General features: G+C 36.7%; 1 protein-coding gene across 1 annotated transcript; it reads right to left on the bottom strand.

Moving 5' to 3' along the window:
* Positions 1-12,637: 12,637 nt before the first annotated feature.
* On the bottom strand, positions 12,638-15,684 carry LOC104101091 (hypersensitive-induced reaction 1 protein-like). Its single transcript, XM_009608504.4, has 6 exons — positions 15,383-15,684; positions 14,278-14,469; positions 14,007-14,127; positions 13,778-13,869; positions 13,590-13,686; positions 12,638-13,211 (listed from the first exon to the last, which is right to left on the bottom strand). Exons 2-6 carry the CDS (start codon positions 14,464-14,466, stop codon positions 12,853-12,855), a joined length of 858 nt encoding a protein of 285 aa, XP_009606799.1. The 5' UTR covers positions 14,467-14,469; positions 15,383-15,684; the 3' UTR covers positions 12,638-12,852.
* Between the last annotated feature and the right edge of the window lie 1,039 nt (positions 15,685-16,723).

The following is a 16,723-nucleotide window of genomic DNA, read 5'->3' as shown; positions in this document are numbered from 1 at the left end:
TTCGGAGCCATGCGATATAGTGGGATAAATATAGGCTGGGTATTTGAAGCCAAGTCAATACAAAAATCAATATCACGATCAGGTGGCATACCTGGAAGATCTGACGGAAATACATCAGGAAACTCCCGAACTACAGGCACTGAATCAATAGCAGGAGTCTCTGTAGTAGTATCCCGAACATAGGCTAGATAAGCTAAACAACCCTTCTCAACCATGTGTTGAGCCTTTATAAAAGAAATAACTCGATTAAATGAACTAACAGGCGAACCCTTCGACTCCAGCTTAGGCAATGCTGGAATAGCCAAGGTAACAGTCTTGGCATGACAATCTAGAATAGCATGATATAGAGATAACCAGTCCATACCCAGAATAATTTCAAAATCGATCATCTCAAGCAATAGGAGATCTGCTCTAGTTTCATAACCACAGAATGTAATAATACAGGACCGGTAGATCCGGTTCATGACAACAGAATCGCCCATAGGAGTGGATACATAAACAGGAGTACTCAAGGACTCACGAGAAACACCCAGGAATGGAGCAAATAGAGATGACACATATGAATACGTAGATCCTGGATCAAATAATACTGAGGCATCTTTGCCACAAATAGAAATAATACTTGTAATCACGGCATCTGAGGCCTTTGCATCTGGTCTAGCCGGAAAAGCATAGAACCGAGCTGGAGCGCCAACTGTCTGGCCTCCGTCTGGCTGACCTCCACCTCTAGGACGGCCCCTACCCACCTGTCCTCCACCTTTGGGTGGTCAGACTACTGGTGGAGCAACTGGTCCGGTAAGCATTGGTTGTTGACCCTGCTGTACTGGTCTACCTCGAAGCCTGGGGCAAAACCTCCGCATGTGACTGGGATCCCCACACTCGTAACAACTCTTCGGTGTGATGGGCTGCTGACTAAGTGTCTGGCCCTGGGGAACTGAATACCCACTGGAAGGACCCTGAATAGCTGGTGGGCAGTAAGAACTCTCTAGGATAGCACTGAGATAAGGTCGCACTGGAGCACCTCGAGGAGGTGGTGGTGCTGGACTGTCCCCTCACGAACTGACCTCTGCCCCTGGACGGAGCACCTCTGAACTCTCCAGAGTACCTGAACCGCTTATCTCTCATAATCTGCTCTCGGCTCCGCTGACGTACACCCTCAATCCTCCGGGCTATCTCCACAACTCACTCATAAGAAGTACTCATCTCAACCTCTCGCGCCATAGTGGCCTGAATACCGGTATGTAAACCGGCTACAAACCTTCGCACTCTCTTCGCCTCAGTAGGGAGTATCATTAGTACATGGCGAGATAATTCAGAAAACCTCGCCTCATAATCAGTCACTGACATCTGACCCTACTGGAGCTGCTCAAACTGAAACCGCAACTCTTCCCTCTGGGAGGGTGGAATATACCTGTCCAAGAAGATACGGGTGAACCTGTCCCAAGTCATGGGAGGAGAATCTGCTGGTCTGCCAAGAGCATAAGACTGCCACCATCAACGGGCTCTACCCTCTAGCTGAAAAGAAGCGAAATCAACCCCATGGGATTCCAATATCCTCATGTTGTATAGTTTATCCTTGCAACGATCAATGAAATCCTGTGGATCCTCATGTCGCTCACCCCCGAAGACAGGAGGATGTAGTCTAGTCCATCTGTCCAATAGTTTCTAAGGATCGGCGGCTACAACTGGCCTGGGCTCAGGTATAGCTGCTGCCACTGGCTGGACTCCACCCACGGGTAATGTACCCTGGGTCTGATATACAGTAGCTGCCTGTCCACGAGCCTGCGCGGTAGGGGTCTGTGCTCCCCCGCCCGCCTGAGATGTGGCTGGGTCTGCCGGAAATAAACCGGCCTGAGTCATATTGTCCATGAATCGCAGCATACGACCCATGACATCCTGAAATCCCGGTGCAGATGTGAAGTCCACCAGAGCTGGCTTTGCCGCAGACACCTCAACCTGCTCCTCAATAATGGGATTCTCTACTGGATCTACTGGCGGCATAACCGGAATAGTCCTGGGACGTCCTCGCCCTCTACCACGGGCTGGAGCCCTCCCTCGGCCTCTGCCTCGGCCTCTAGCAACTGGGGGAGTAGCTCTTCCCTGGTCTGGAATCTCATTAGAGCGTGTTCTCACCATCTGTGAGAGAATAAGAAAAGGATATTTAGTACTACATCAATTGCACGATAGAATATGAAGAAAGGTAGTTTCCTAACACCATATAGCCTCTCGAAGATAAGTATAGACGTCTTCGTACCGATCCGCAAGACTCTATTAGGTCTGCTCATAACTTGTGAGACCTATGTAAACCTAGTGCTCTGATACCATGTTGTCACAACCCAATTTCACCTATAGGTCATGATGGCGCCCAACACTAAAGCTAGGCAAGCCAACTAATAAGTCAATCGTACATTGGTTAAACTTTTATTCCAAGAAAATAATAAAATACCAATTTCTAATAATATGTGTGCCAAGACCCGGTGTTACAAGTGCATGAGCATCTAGTAGATTATACAAAAATCCAAATACTGTCTGAAATGAAATAGACAGAATATAAATATAAGAAGAAACATTGGTAGCTGCAGAATGGTTCAGAAAGGCAGCTCACCACTATGCCTCGGGATGACGTGGGTATGTGATGATAGGTCCTCCACTAGTACCTGTCTCAGATCCTGCACAAAAAGTGCAGCAAGTGTAGTATGAGTACGTAAACAACGTGTACCCAGTAAGTATCAAGCCTAATCTCGAAGTGGCAGAGACGAGATGACCGACTTTGACACTCACTATAGGTCAATAATAATTGAAATAAAATTAGGATATTTAAATCAGCATGATTTACAGAATTTACAATAATTTATTTAATCAGCGGAAATAATCAAATTCCCTCAAATGTAACAATTCTCAATATATTAATTAAATTCCTTCAATTCAAATAAATTCCAATTTATCAATTAAATCTCATTTACAGGAGTAACAATAAATTCCTAAACAAGCAAGAATAATAATTCATTAAATTTCAAGGATTTTCCAATTTATTAATTAGCTTCACAAGCTGAAATAAATTATTAAAGTATCGTGTAATTATTATTATAAAGCACGATTTTTGCCGAGGACGTACGGCCCGATACAGAGTGTCGTGTATACTGCCAAGAGACGTGCGGCGCGATCCATAGATGCATCTATCCTGCCGAGGCGTTCGGCCCGCTCCACAAGAAAGGAGGACATTTTTATGTACCTCCGGAAGGAGAGTATATTTATTATGAGATAAATTTGGGAGGAAGAATAATTTCTTTTAACAATTAATAATTTAAATAGAGAATCAAGTATATGAGATTTTCATCCTTTAATATCTTTATCTAACAATTCACAATATATATTCATATATATCAATTAATATTAATTAATCAAAGCATACAATTTACACAAGTAATGCATGCTTTGAGTCCTAAACTACCCGGACTTTAGCATTAATAGTAGCTACGCACGGACTCTCGTCACCTCGTGCGTACGTAGCCCTCACAATTAGCAACAATTATTTAATTTTTAATCACCTATGAGGTAATTTTCCCCTCACAAGATTAGACAAGAGACTTACCTCGTCTTGCTCTAATTTAATCTACTATAAGGCCTTTTCCACGATTATCCAACTCCGTCTGGCTCGAATCTAGCCAAAACAATTCGATATAATCAATAAAAATTATAGAAAATCAACTCTATAAGAAAATACTATAATTTTAATACAAATCCCGAAATTCATTAAATATTCGTTAGTGGAGCCCACATCTCGGAATCCGGCGAAAGTTATGAAATCCGACAACCCATTCAATTGCGAGTCCAACCATACCAATTTCACTCAAATCCGACTCTGAATCGATACCGAAATCTAAAAATTTCGTTTCTATGAGATTTCTAAACTTTTTCAAATTTCAATCTCAAAACACTAATTTATGGTGAACACAATGATATACTTGTATATGTAGACCAAATCCGAGTTAGAATCACTTACCCAATATTTTTCCCTTGAAAATCTGCCAAAAGTCGTCTCTGCTCAAACTCAAGTTCGTCAAAAATGGCAAATGGGACGAATGTCCTCTCTTTATAACACTGCCCAACACTTCGGAACTGGGCCTCGAATAGGGCCTCGATCGCGGCATCGAACATGTGCCTTCGATCAGGGCATCGAGGGTTAGGCCTCGATCCTAGCCCTCGAGCCATACCTTCGATCATGACATCGAGCCTTACCTTCGATCGCGACTTCGATCACAGGATCGAGCCTGGACCTCGGTCATGGCTCGATCAGGGTATCGAGGTTGGGCCTTCGATCATAGCCTCAATCACGACATCGAGCTTGAGCCTTCGATTGTGACCCTCGATCTTGGGTCTCGGTCCTGGCCCTCGAGCCTTGCCTTCGATCATGGCCCTCGAGCTGAACCTTCGATCATGGCTTCGATACACTAGCTCGAGCCTGTACCTCGTCAACCCTGGGGTCGATACCTGGGCTTGATATCTGGGGTCGATCACAGCCCAGAATGTCCAACAGAAGAGAAAAAATTGCAGCAGCTTTTTAACTCAAATTTTTGATCCGTTAACCATCCGAAACTCACCCGAGGCCCTCGTGACTTCAACCAAATATGCCAACAAGTCCTAAAACATCATACGAACTTAGTTGAACCTCTAAATTACATCAAACAACGCTAAAACTATGAATCATACCCCAATTCAAGCTTAATAAAACTAAGAGTTTTTAACTTCTACATTAAATGTCGGAACCCATTAAATCAACTCCGATTGACCTCGAATTTTACACACAAGTCATAAATTACATAATGGAGCTATGAAAATTTTCGGAACTGGATTCCGACTCCGGTATCAAAAAGTCAACTCCCCGGTCAAACTTTCAAACTTTAAATTCCTATTTTAGCCATTTCAAGCCTAATTTCACTACGGACTTTCAAATAAAATTCCGATCACGCTCCTAAGTCCAAAATCACCATACGGAGCTGTTGGAATCATCAAAATTCTATTCCGGGGTCATTTTCACAAAAAGTTGACCGAAGTCAAACTTAGCACTTTAAGGCTAACTTAAGGAACCAAGTGTTCCGGTTTCACCTTAAACACTTCCAAATCCCAAACTAACCATCCCCGCAAGTCATAAATCATTACAAGCACCTATGGGGAGTTTTATTTTAGGGAACGGGGTTCTAAAAGTTAAAATGACCGGTTGGGTCATTACACACGAGTTGTTATTTCCTTCGGGGAACTCAATAACTAACCATAATATATTATTGTGGTTGTAGTAGAAAGCATTCTACAAGAATGCTTTTGCCTTAGAATGATACTTAATAAAATTATCCAAGATGTTTTACGTACAATAAGTACGTGTGGCAATGATCTTTATGCTACAAAAATAATATTTATATCCTCTATTATTCTACCTCTTCAGGAGGTGAGTTGTGGTATTTCTTCATTCACTCCAGGAAATAAAAATGTGCTTCAAAAATAACTTTGAATAGCTCATTATTTTGTTTAAGCACATAAAGATACTGCTTCAAAATATTTTCCGACTTCAGGAGGAAATTTCAATTGCGTTACTTCTTCAGAAGCAAATTTAAAATACGAAATATTGAGTATATATTCTCTCAATCATATTAACTCTTCCGGAGGTGAATTGTAATATATTTACAACAAGAGCGCGTTCATGTTTACGACTTTATTAATATTATCACATTCACTTCAGGGAATAGATTAATATTTATCAAAAATTCTCATCCTTCAGGAAAATCGAACATAATTATCTGAACGCGCATTAATCACATCAAATTGTGATATTTCAACCTCTTTTAAAATATTTACTACTTCAGGAGCAAATCGAGGCGTGTATGTAATATAGAGAATATTTCTCTAGTTTATCTTTAATTGTAACCATAGAAAGCCTAAATTATCACTTATTGTGGTCATAGACATATACCACTTCTGGTGGTTAACAAAATTTAGTTACAATAAGATATACGAAATATAACGACTTATGGTAGTTATATATTTCTTGCAAACTCTGCTGGAGTTTAAGTGGATCTAACAATGTTATCCATTTTGTAATAATTTATTAAGATAATAGGGATAAAAATAAATACCAAAATAGGTACTGTATACGTAACATATAACCAAGCAAGCGATGATAAAGATATTAAAATATAAGCAAAAAGCTCAAATTAAATTACGTAAATTTGGCCACTCCATATGTAAGTGATATCTACATCACTACTGCCAAGAAGAAAAACTCACCATCTCACGGATATAATCTGTCTTATGATGCTCGGAATAAACATGATCTGACCACGAACATAAGAGTGTCGCCTTACATCGGAGATGAACACTGAAATAAAAATTAAATTCGATGTAAGTGCTCAAATTGGCAGAGTCTCGTGCGGATAACGTATTATAAAATAAAGAGTATAAAAGAAATAAATTGAAGACAAGTATAGAGGGAGATTGATATTTTATTCAACTTTCAAAGTTATGTTCATAATGAACTGAAAACTCCTCTATTTATAGAAGAAAGGAAGCAGTTGTGATGCTTTTCAGAAAGCAGCTGCAAGGCTTTTCTTTAGCTGCTTGTAAGCTGTCTATTTAATAAGAAGCTATTGCAAATCATTTCATTTAGTGGCTTGCAACCTGCCTGCATGAGCTACTTGCAACCTGTCTGTTTAATAAGAAGCTGTTGCAAATCATTTCATTTAGTTGCTTGCAACCTGCCTGCATCAACTGCTTGTAAGCTGTCTGCATGAGCTGCTTGCAACCTGCCTGTTTAATAAGAAACTGCTACAAATTATTTCATTGAGTTGCTTGCAACCTGCCTGCATCAGCTACTTATAGATAAATTTCAACAGAGTACTAAATGGATAATCTTCTTCAGGAAGATTATCTATAGCGGAGTAATGAATGGACATTCACAATATAATATTTTTATAACAAGTAGCAATTTTTTTCCTACTACTTTTAATCCTCAATTAGTTGATGTTAGCATTGTATAAGGTGAGGGGATTGCTCGAAACAGGTCTGGTTCGTACCCATATCGGTCCGGTTGAAAGGTAAGGATAGGGTATTTAAGCAATGGAAACGAGAGTGGGAGGATACCGAAAAAGTTAACGGTAGAAGCGGTCCAATTGGTACACTTAAGGTACATGGACCGGTACCCTTAACATTTTTTTATTTATTTATTAAATTTAATCTTTTTTTGACTACTAGCCACCTATTAATTTTTTAAAAATAGACGTTGGCAACAACCAAAAACGACCCTTTATCCCCTAATTGTTTTTAACCCCTAAGTTTGTATATAGTATTTAAATATAGCAATTTTAAAAAAATTTAATTAACCCCTAAGTACCTTTACTGGCCCCTTAAGTACCCTCCCCTAAGACCACTAGTGGTACTGGTACGGTACCCCAAAAATTCTCTTAACTCGTACCCTTAATTCCCCTTAACCTCAGTCCCCTTAAGAAACCGAACTTTACCCGTATGAGACCTCGTAGCCAGGGAGAACCATAGAATCGGAAGGTTATATTAGAACATCGCTGGAAAGGTCGAGAGGGCACCTAAAAATAGTTTTAGAAGCCAGATTAGAAAAGTGTTTCCCGAGTTCGAGCAAATGCAATGCGACATCCAGGCAAAAAAGGGCTGGGATCCGATCTGCCCCTTACCGGTACCGATCCCTTACCTAGTTCCTTTAAGTACCTAAAACTCTCCCCTTAAATAACCCTAAGTAAGAGCAAAGGGGTAATAAGTCGCAAGTAAATTTAACAGTGAAACTGACTTTTTGGGACAAGTACATGGTGCATTATTTTCCCCTAACGTTTAGACCAGTGGTCACGCTTTATGATTGAAAACGTTTTTCCCAAATATTTATAAATTGTAATCGTGCATGGACTATGTTAAGTATGTCATGTTAGGTTGATTCGCTTGTTTGTAATATGTACTCAAAATAAAAAACTCAGAGAAGCAATAAAACATTAATGCAATAAACAGAAACATAAAATAATTCTGAACCCACAAGTTGCTTGTGTGTCCTTAAAGAATTTAATTTCTTCACTATTATTCAAGATTTTGGATTAGTTCCTCTAATGATTGTTCGCTCAACGGTAGATTTAAGACATGAAAGGTGTGAAAGTGCTCCATATAACTTTTGAGATCAATTGCAATAATAATAAAAAAAAAAAGGCAAAATGGCTTCCTAGACACTTAAACTTGCATTAATTTTTCATCCAGGTAAATAAACTTAGAACTTTTTTATTTGAACACCTCAACTTGATTATTTACATATCAATAAGTCACTTTGACGGGTGACTATGCCTACGTGGTAATAACATAGTTGACTTGAACAAACTACATGCAAATCATGCTTATAATGCGCGTGACTATGCTGAGTTCCTTTTAAAAATAGGCAAAAACATAAACTTAAAAAACAAAAAAGAAAAGAAAAGAAAAAAAAAACCGTAATTCCCCTATCGTTTAACCCCTCCCCCTTTCCCCTTCATTTTCCCCCCTCCCTTTTTCTTTCCCATTTATGGTATTCCCACCCCTATTATTCCCGATCCCTTCACCTCCCCCAGTTCCTCCTTAATTTTTCCTCTTTTTCTTTCATTTTCTCGATTGATTTTTCTGTTAGGGTTATTGCGAGGTGTTGTCACAGGTGGTCTTCTTTTAATGAAGATCGATGGGTGTTTTCTTAGTTGCAGCTAAGTGATTAAGAGGTTGGGGTTTAAGATTTGGAATTGATGGGGGAGATTGGGTGGAAGTAGGTAACTCACTGGTAGTACAAAGGTCATGTTGGATTGGTGGCCGACTGTGTCTTTCTAATTTTTGTTGCTCGTTGGTACTTTCGATCTCTGAAGAGATGCAGAGTTGCTGGTGCTCAAGCAGGGCATGACGACGGCAGTGCCACTGGCATATCGAAAATTCTTCTGGAAATGCGGCCAAGTATTTTATGGACAAAATAACGATTATATTGAACATAAGACTAAAAAGAGAAGGTTTGGATTAAAAATAAAAGGAAAAAAACGTAGATAATTTAGGAGATTTTTTGTGCGGTCAAAAATTCGTTATGAATGAAGCTTTGTGGTGGTGGTAAGGCTGCGATGATATGGTTTTGGTGGGGTTGAGAAAGAGAGAAATATTTTTTATATATATAAAAAAATTCCAAAAATTAATTTTTAAATATGGGACCCACAAATTACACGTGTCAAACCACAAAAAGCCTTATCATATGACGTGTTATCATTGTCAGCGCAATTAAGTATCACACTCTAACGGAGGTGTTTAAAACATGCGTCTTGGTAAATTAAGGTGTTCAAATGGAAAAGTTGAAAGTTTATTTATCGGGATGAAAAATTGATGCAAGTTTAAGTGGCTACGGGGCCATTTTTCTTTTAAAAAAATAGTAATTTTAACGGGCCCAAGAAATGAATGTGCTGAATTACAGTTTGAGAACCTCCTAGTTCGACTTGTTCAGAAAATTGTCGGGCCATGAATGTGGTTTCAATCCTTTCATGATGCCAAAAGTCGTACTGATATAAAATTACACGATTTTACGCTATTTTATTTTATTTATTATTCCTGGTCCGATGTAACTGTTTTTGTTGGCCGTTTAGGTGTTTGTGTTAATTTTATTATCATATTTGATTTTTCTATTTCCAGAAGGAAGAGCAACATATTTATTATAATTGATTTTTTCTTTGACGATAAAGAAAATATAATTCTTCCATATTTGGCTAGTCTTTTTTCTTGGTCTTATATAAATGAAGTATCCTTCCTTCTCATTCAGTAGCATCACAATGTAGCCATCAGACGTTTGAGAGTCTTGTTTAGGGGGAGAATTTTTGGGAGAAGTGTGTGTGCTTCTTTGTGAGATTGTTCTCTTGACATTTTGTACTCTCTTGTATATAATGGTTTGTTCATCTCCGCATGTAGATGTAGGTCAATTGATTGAACCACGTTAAATATTTGTGTCTCTTTTGATATATTTTTTTTTATTATCTGATTTATCGTCATTCAAAGTTTATTTTACTAGCTTCCTATCCTAACCTCTAGAAAAAGTAAACAGGACAAAAATGGAGAAACTTGGACTCAACAACAATACTAGTTCTGATTCTATACAACAAAACCGTTCAAATAGCATCTTCAGTCAACAAAACAAGAATATTGATATCTAAAAAGTCACTTTTTCTCATCATTACATACAGGGGAACTGCTCGTTGTTATGCAACATCTAATCAAAATTTCTGTTGATCAACAGTTTCACTCAATAAAACAAGGTTAGAAGGAAATTTTGTATTGTAAGAAAAATTTCATCATCATCAGTCCATTGATATTGCCAAAATGAGAGAAAACTACCGTCTGAATATTTTCTTTTTGTTTGAGAAGTAAACCATCTTCCTTTTTCACAGACGCAACAAAGATATGACCCTTTACTCTAGGGCAGTGAGACAACAGAAGACCAATAGTCAAGGATAAGTAAGAGCAACAAAGTTAACATGTAACACTCATTAAGATCCTTCGGCTTAAATCTTCATTGAGGAACTTTATAGTTGTTACTAGTGAATGTGTCCGTCCTTCGCACGGCATAATAGGGAATTTGGAATAACCTTATAAGTATGTTTTTTTCACTATTGAAAAAACAATATAAATAAATAAATAAAATGTTAATGAGTCGACATCATAGGAATTGATAAAAAGAAAATATAATTTCTTTTTTAATTAAGAAACCAATAAAACTCCACGAATTAGCATTAGTTCATACACATGTCATTCATGGAAAAAAACTCATTATTCAAAAATCTATTGAAGAACTAAATAGACAATATGAAAGTATTCACAAATTTTAATTAAATTCCATACATATATCATATACAAAAATTTCATAGTCAACAACTAAACTCAATATGGGAGAAAGATCCTAAGTTTCCATGAGTATCAATGATAATTTTTTGAAAATTCTACTAATAATTTCAAATGGCTACTATTGTCATCACGAAAAGTAAAATGCTAGATTTGAAGAAACCCGAGAAGACCATTACACTTCCCCTTTTAAAGAATGAATCTCTTTTTATTTCCCACATGATTCTTCTTTTCCTTTTCCCCTCTTCTTTCAATTTTATTCATTACTTTTTTTTTCGCCCCGTAGTTATTATTTCATTACAAAAATATCGATCACGTTTTTCTCAAAAATCAAAATTATATTATCAATGGACTATTAAAGGAGTATAATTGGTCGATAAGTGCATGACAAATATAGTTAAATTCTTCATACATTATTCTCCACTTGCATTTATAACAAAAGATTTTTTTTCCTTTCCAAATTACAAAAACAATAGACCAAATTCACAGCAAGGAAACATTCAATGTTTTTTTTTTTTAAAATTATGCATCATTCAGAATTATATTTTTTACAAACAGAAACTATACTACTTGAAGATCAAAGGAAGAAATGAGAGGAGAGAAAACAAAAAAGGAGGAAAAAGAAGAAGCAAGTTACTCTAGTGACTCATGCAATTACAATTACCATTTGTCATAATAGACTCGAAAAATTCACGCAAGAAACAACTTTAATAATATCTGCAAAAAACAAAACTAATCCAGTATTCATACACCAACCAACTTGCGAAAACCAACAAACTTAAAGTCAATAAATACGAATAATTATAAACCAAAGAATTGAAGGGACAAAGAAATAAACGAAGAGGTCACGACTTTAGGATGAGGTCATGACTACAATGACTAATAGAAAAACTGCAATAAAAAAAAAATTAAGATAATAATTTAGGATATAAAAGAACTTGAAATAAGAAAAACAGAATAACAGTATACATAATCATTTCGGATAAACTTTTTAAAAGATCTCTTCCCATTGAAATGGATCCATAACCGCTCCAAAAAGATGAAAATGCCTTAACGTATAAGAATTTAAAAGGTCATAACATTATGCTGAAGCCTTAACTTACGCTGAAGCATTGTAAAACTTGGGGACACAAAAAAGTGTGAGGAAGAGTAATTTAATGATATCGGCATCTCAAGGGTTTAAGGGCATCAAGGGTGAACGACATAATAAACGAAAGAAGAGAAAGTACAATTAAGAGGAAGAAATTGTCTTTTGGTATAGGTGTGATAAAGAGGTTAATAAAGTGCATTTTGAAAATTTTAATTGAACACAATAAATTATAAAATGAAAGAAAAGGCAAAAAATATCTATATATATCTATAGATATATATATATATATATATATAGATTTGGTAAACTCTGAAGAGGTACAGAAAAATACACAAAATAAAGGAACTTTCCTGTTAGCCGGTTTCATTTAGCATGCTAACTCTGAACGTAGGAGTCTTCCTTCCTAACCCTCAAAGAACAATGAGAGTAAATGACAATTTATACATGCATGTGATTTCAACGATATCTAATTGAAAAAGATAATACGTTCTAAAGCGAGTCAACAGTACAGGAGATCTACACCATCGATGTACTGCATGAAGTTCTTACAGATGCTTTAACCAACAGTATAATAATAGAGTATTACCATCTTGAATACTATGATATGAAAGATTTCAGATCACCATGAAGCAAGATTGCTCCACTAGAGACGACTAAGAGTAAAGGTAAGGCTGCTAAAAATCAGATAGCAATTCACAATTCTTCAAAAAAGGGTCTGGAAATCTTCAAAAACTTACGTACTTCTGCACATAGGATACTAGTATATTCACAACTTCAAAGTCAATCTCACCACATATATCCACACTTGACAAAATAAAGACAAAAGGGAATAGCTGCTTCAAGGGAAACACATTGACATTTCTGAGAGAGAACATTTAATGCTCAGTAGAAGCTTGAAGGAGTCCGTCGCGAATCTGGCTTGCCACATCTCTCACAGCACCAGGCCCATGAGGTAGGAAAACGGCAGATGATTTGCTGGAAGCGCCAATTTCTTTCATGGTGTCAAAGTACTGAGTTAAAAGGACCATGTCCATAACATCCTTTGCTGAGGTTCCAGGCACATTCACTGAGAAGCCGAGCACACTGTCTCTTAAACCATCCACAATTGCTTGACGTTGTCGTGCAATACCTAACCCTGAGAGATACTTTGACTCTGCCTCTCCTTCAGCCCTTTTAATTTGTAAAATCTTCTCAGCCTCTGCCTTTTCATTTGCAGCCACCCTCATCCGAGCAGCTGTACAGTCGAAGACAGTTAAGACATAAAAAAAGCAAGACAAACCGGTTAAGAATATTAGTCTTCAATTTGGCAAAGTAAAAACACTACCCTCACCCTCCAAATCCTTGCTTTACATCCCAAAAACCATTAAACGGGTAAAAGAGAATAGATACTAGTCCTGAAGAGCTTGGTATGCATAAAAGTTATCAGAGTTCCTAACACTGCCATGCGGCATCTGCATATAGAACTTATTCTGCATAAATAATTCACTAAGGTAGTGCAAGGGAAATTCCATCAGAAGATATTTATATTCCTCTTGAGCTTATGTAGTCAGAGCATTTGAGAAACAGCCGCGTCATTGTTAGGCATAATCAGAGGGAAAGATTTTAGACATACCAGCATTGATTTCATTCATAGCTCTCTTAACACGTTCATCCGGTTCTATATCAACTATAAGTGTCTGAACAATTTCATATCCATAAGCCGACATAGCCTGTACAGGATCATGACGGCTATCATACGAGATCAAATAAGTAATTCAGATTGCTGATATCAGTGACAAAAACCGCAAAGAATTGGATTACCTTCTCAAGTTCATCCTCAACAGCTTTGGCAATTTCATTTTTTTGCTCAAAGACGTCATCAAGATTGAGTTTAGGAACACTCGCTCTTATGACTGGAAAAATGAACATAGATTTTTTTTTTAATTAGTAATATCAATTTATTGTGCGAAAGATATGCTTGTAGAAGAATAAAACTCAACTTCAAAATACAAATCATAAAAAGATAAAGAGAGAAAGCTTAGATGTCTACCATCAAAAACATAGGCCTGAATTTGACCCTTAGTGTTACTTAGTCTGTAGAAAGCATCATTTGCTTTATCTGCCAGGGCACGATACTGAATTGACGCAACAACATTGACAAATACATTATCCTGCATATTTTTGCAATAAATGTACAAGTCATATACTCGTAAAACATTGAAAAGCTGACACCTACTTACGTTTGTGCAATTGTCAAATTGTGGTTGAGTTTGATGATTTGGCTGTGAAAAACCAACACATGTATAGGAAAAAGAATAGACCTTTGTCTTGGTCTCGCAGCGCACATCCAATTGCTGCACCCTGAGGGAGAGATGACCAGCTAGCTTGAATCCCAGGAACCAAGGGAGACAGTGACACCCAGGCTGAAGCACATCTTGATACTTGCCAAATTGCTCCGTAATTGCAACCGTGGATTGATCAACTTGTACACAGCACAACAAATTGCCCATACTCTGTGAAGATGGCATTACACCAAAGGAACTTGTCATTCAACCAGCAACTTAGACTATACCAGGTTTATAAAACGAGTTGCTCTACCAACTGAGCTATAGCCCTTAGTGCTTGTGATACATATTTTATCATGTAGATAAATTCTTGTCAAGATAAATATTCCAGGATCCAACATCAACAATCTTTGATCTCTTTGAGTGGTATTCCTTAGATTAGTATTGCTTATTAAGTAATATGATATTTATAATCCATCGACAGGATGGGTTTCATTTGGTTCTCTTTGGGATGATAAATGACCTACTTAACTCAGTGGTTAGAGTACTGCTTTCATACGGCGGGAGTCATTGGTTCAAATCCAATAGTAGGTAAACCTTATTAGATACCAGAGTCAATGGTATCTAATAAGGTTTACGACCCACCCTTAGTGATATTGATTTTTTGATTTTGTATCTTTTCTATTTCATTTGTGAATTTGAATTTTTGCATCAGAATTGGATTCTGTTTGATTGTATTTGATTGTATTCACCCGACAGAATCTAAATAGGATTAGAAAGAGAACTTCTTTTTATTATTCGAACGTACCAACTAGTTATGAAATCGGATTGATAGCCTCCACCCGTGTTCTAGCTCGTTGGAGAGCTAGATTTGCCTCAATTTTTTGTCTCCTTCCTTCAGCCTTTTTCACATTAGCTTCCGCTAGTTCAAGAGTTTGCTGAGCTTCTTGTGGATCAATGTCACTACCCTTCTCCGCATCATTTACTAAAACAGTGATCTCATTATTTCCTATTCTAGCAAAACCACCCAGAAGCCATTTTCACTTTATAACTTATTAACAAAATTGATCTTATGTCATGCATTAACTCCATAACAAAAACTGTTAAAGAAAAAGCAATTGAATTGGCCAAAGAAACTTACGGCTTAACAGCAAGCAATAGAGCACAGGAATAGCAAAAAAGAGTATGAAGAATTGAATTGGGTTTCGCTAGGTAGAGGAAGTTTGAGCTTACATTAATATAATATAAGGGATATGGTGGAGGTGGAAACTTGGTAAGAAAGTACGTGGAGATGGAGTTGGAGACTTATAAAAGTTGTAGACTTGGAAATTATCAAAATTTCCTAAGGCTGTCCTACGTAGCAGGGTATAACTTACTTAGCAATTGGCAAGTTGTTGCCATTGCGTTTGGATATTGGCAATTTGTCATATTGCATTGGTGGTACACAAAATATTTGTCCCGATTAATTCATGTATTAAACTAATAAGTAATAAATACATAACATGCCTCATAATAAAAAATATACTACGCGCGTTATCTGAATTAATGCTTAATCGCAGAAGATTACTATGATTGGTGCATAATTGAGTGAGACGCTTCTACCTCAAGCTATGAATTATGATATTGAAGAGTACTAGAAAAACACTTGTTAGTTTGTTTTTTGTTTATCCTATCACCAGGGGCGGTTCAAGCACAAGATATATATATATATATATATATATATATATATATATATATATATATATATATATATATATATTTGAATTCTATTTTTTTAACTTTTTAAAATGTAAAGTTGTTAATAATTTTTTTATAATCGATTTCCTCTAATAACTCTCTTTTCAATTGATAGTATATCCAACCTATTTAATCTTTCTAGAGATATTTTTTTATCTTAGGTAAGATTTTGTCAAATATAATTTTGAAAAACTTATTTTTTTGCGGTAACTATTATAGAAAACTCAACTTTTATATTAAAAGTACTAAATATTTAAAAAAAATAATACCTATCAACCTATTATTTCCAAAAAATGCCCCCCCCCCCCAATATTTGGAGGCCTAAAGCATAAGCCTAACTTGTAATAACCTTAGAGACCAGAGGCGGAGCTAGAAGTCCAAATACGGGTTTCGTCGAACACAATAACTTTTGTTCAAATAGTGTATTCGTGTTAAGAAATTTATTAATTATATACAAATATAAAATTTAGAACCCAGTTATTAGCTCTTAAAATTATCGTTCTAAAATTTCGAACTCATAAAGTTAAAATCCTGGCTCCGCCTCTATTAAAGTCGACCCTGCTTATTATGTTAAACCATATTCGAGTTACACTAGAAAATAAAAAGGGAGCAATCAAATTAAATGAAAAAATAAAAAATTTCTCACCTGGAGGTACGGACGAAATATATTGGAGTTTTGTTGGTAGTTGCATTTTCTTTTTTATCCTATGGGCAATAACTTATGCCTAAATCTGTTGGCGATAAT

This window comes from Nicotiana tomentosiformis, chromosome 6 (genome assembly GCF_000390325.3).
Source record: "Nicotiana tomentosiformis chromosome 6, ASM39032v3, whole genome shotgun sequence".
Taxonomy (NCBI): Eukaryota; Viridiplantae; Streptophyta; class Magnoliopsida; order Solanales; family Solanaceae; genus Nicotiana; species Nicotiana tomentosiformis.
Note: the sequence above shows the minus strand (reverse complement) of the source record. Positions and strands in the feature narration are given on the sequence as shown.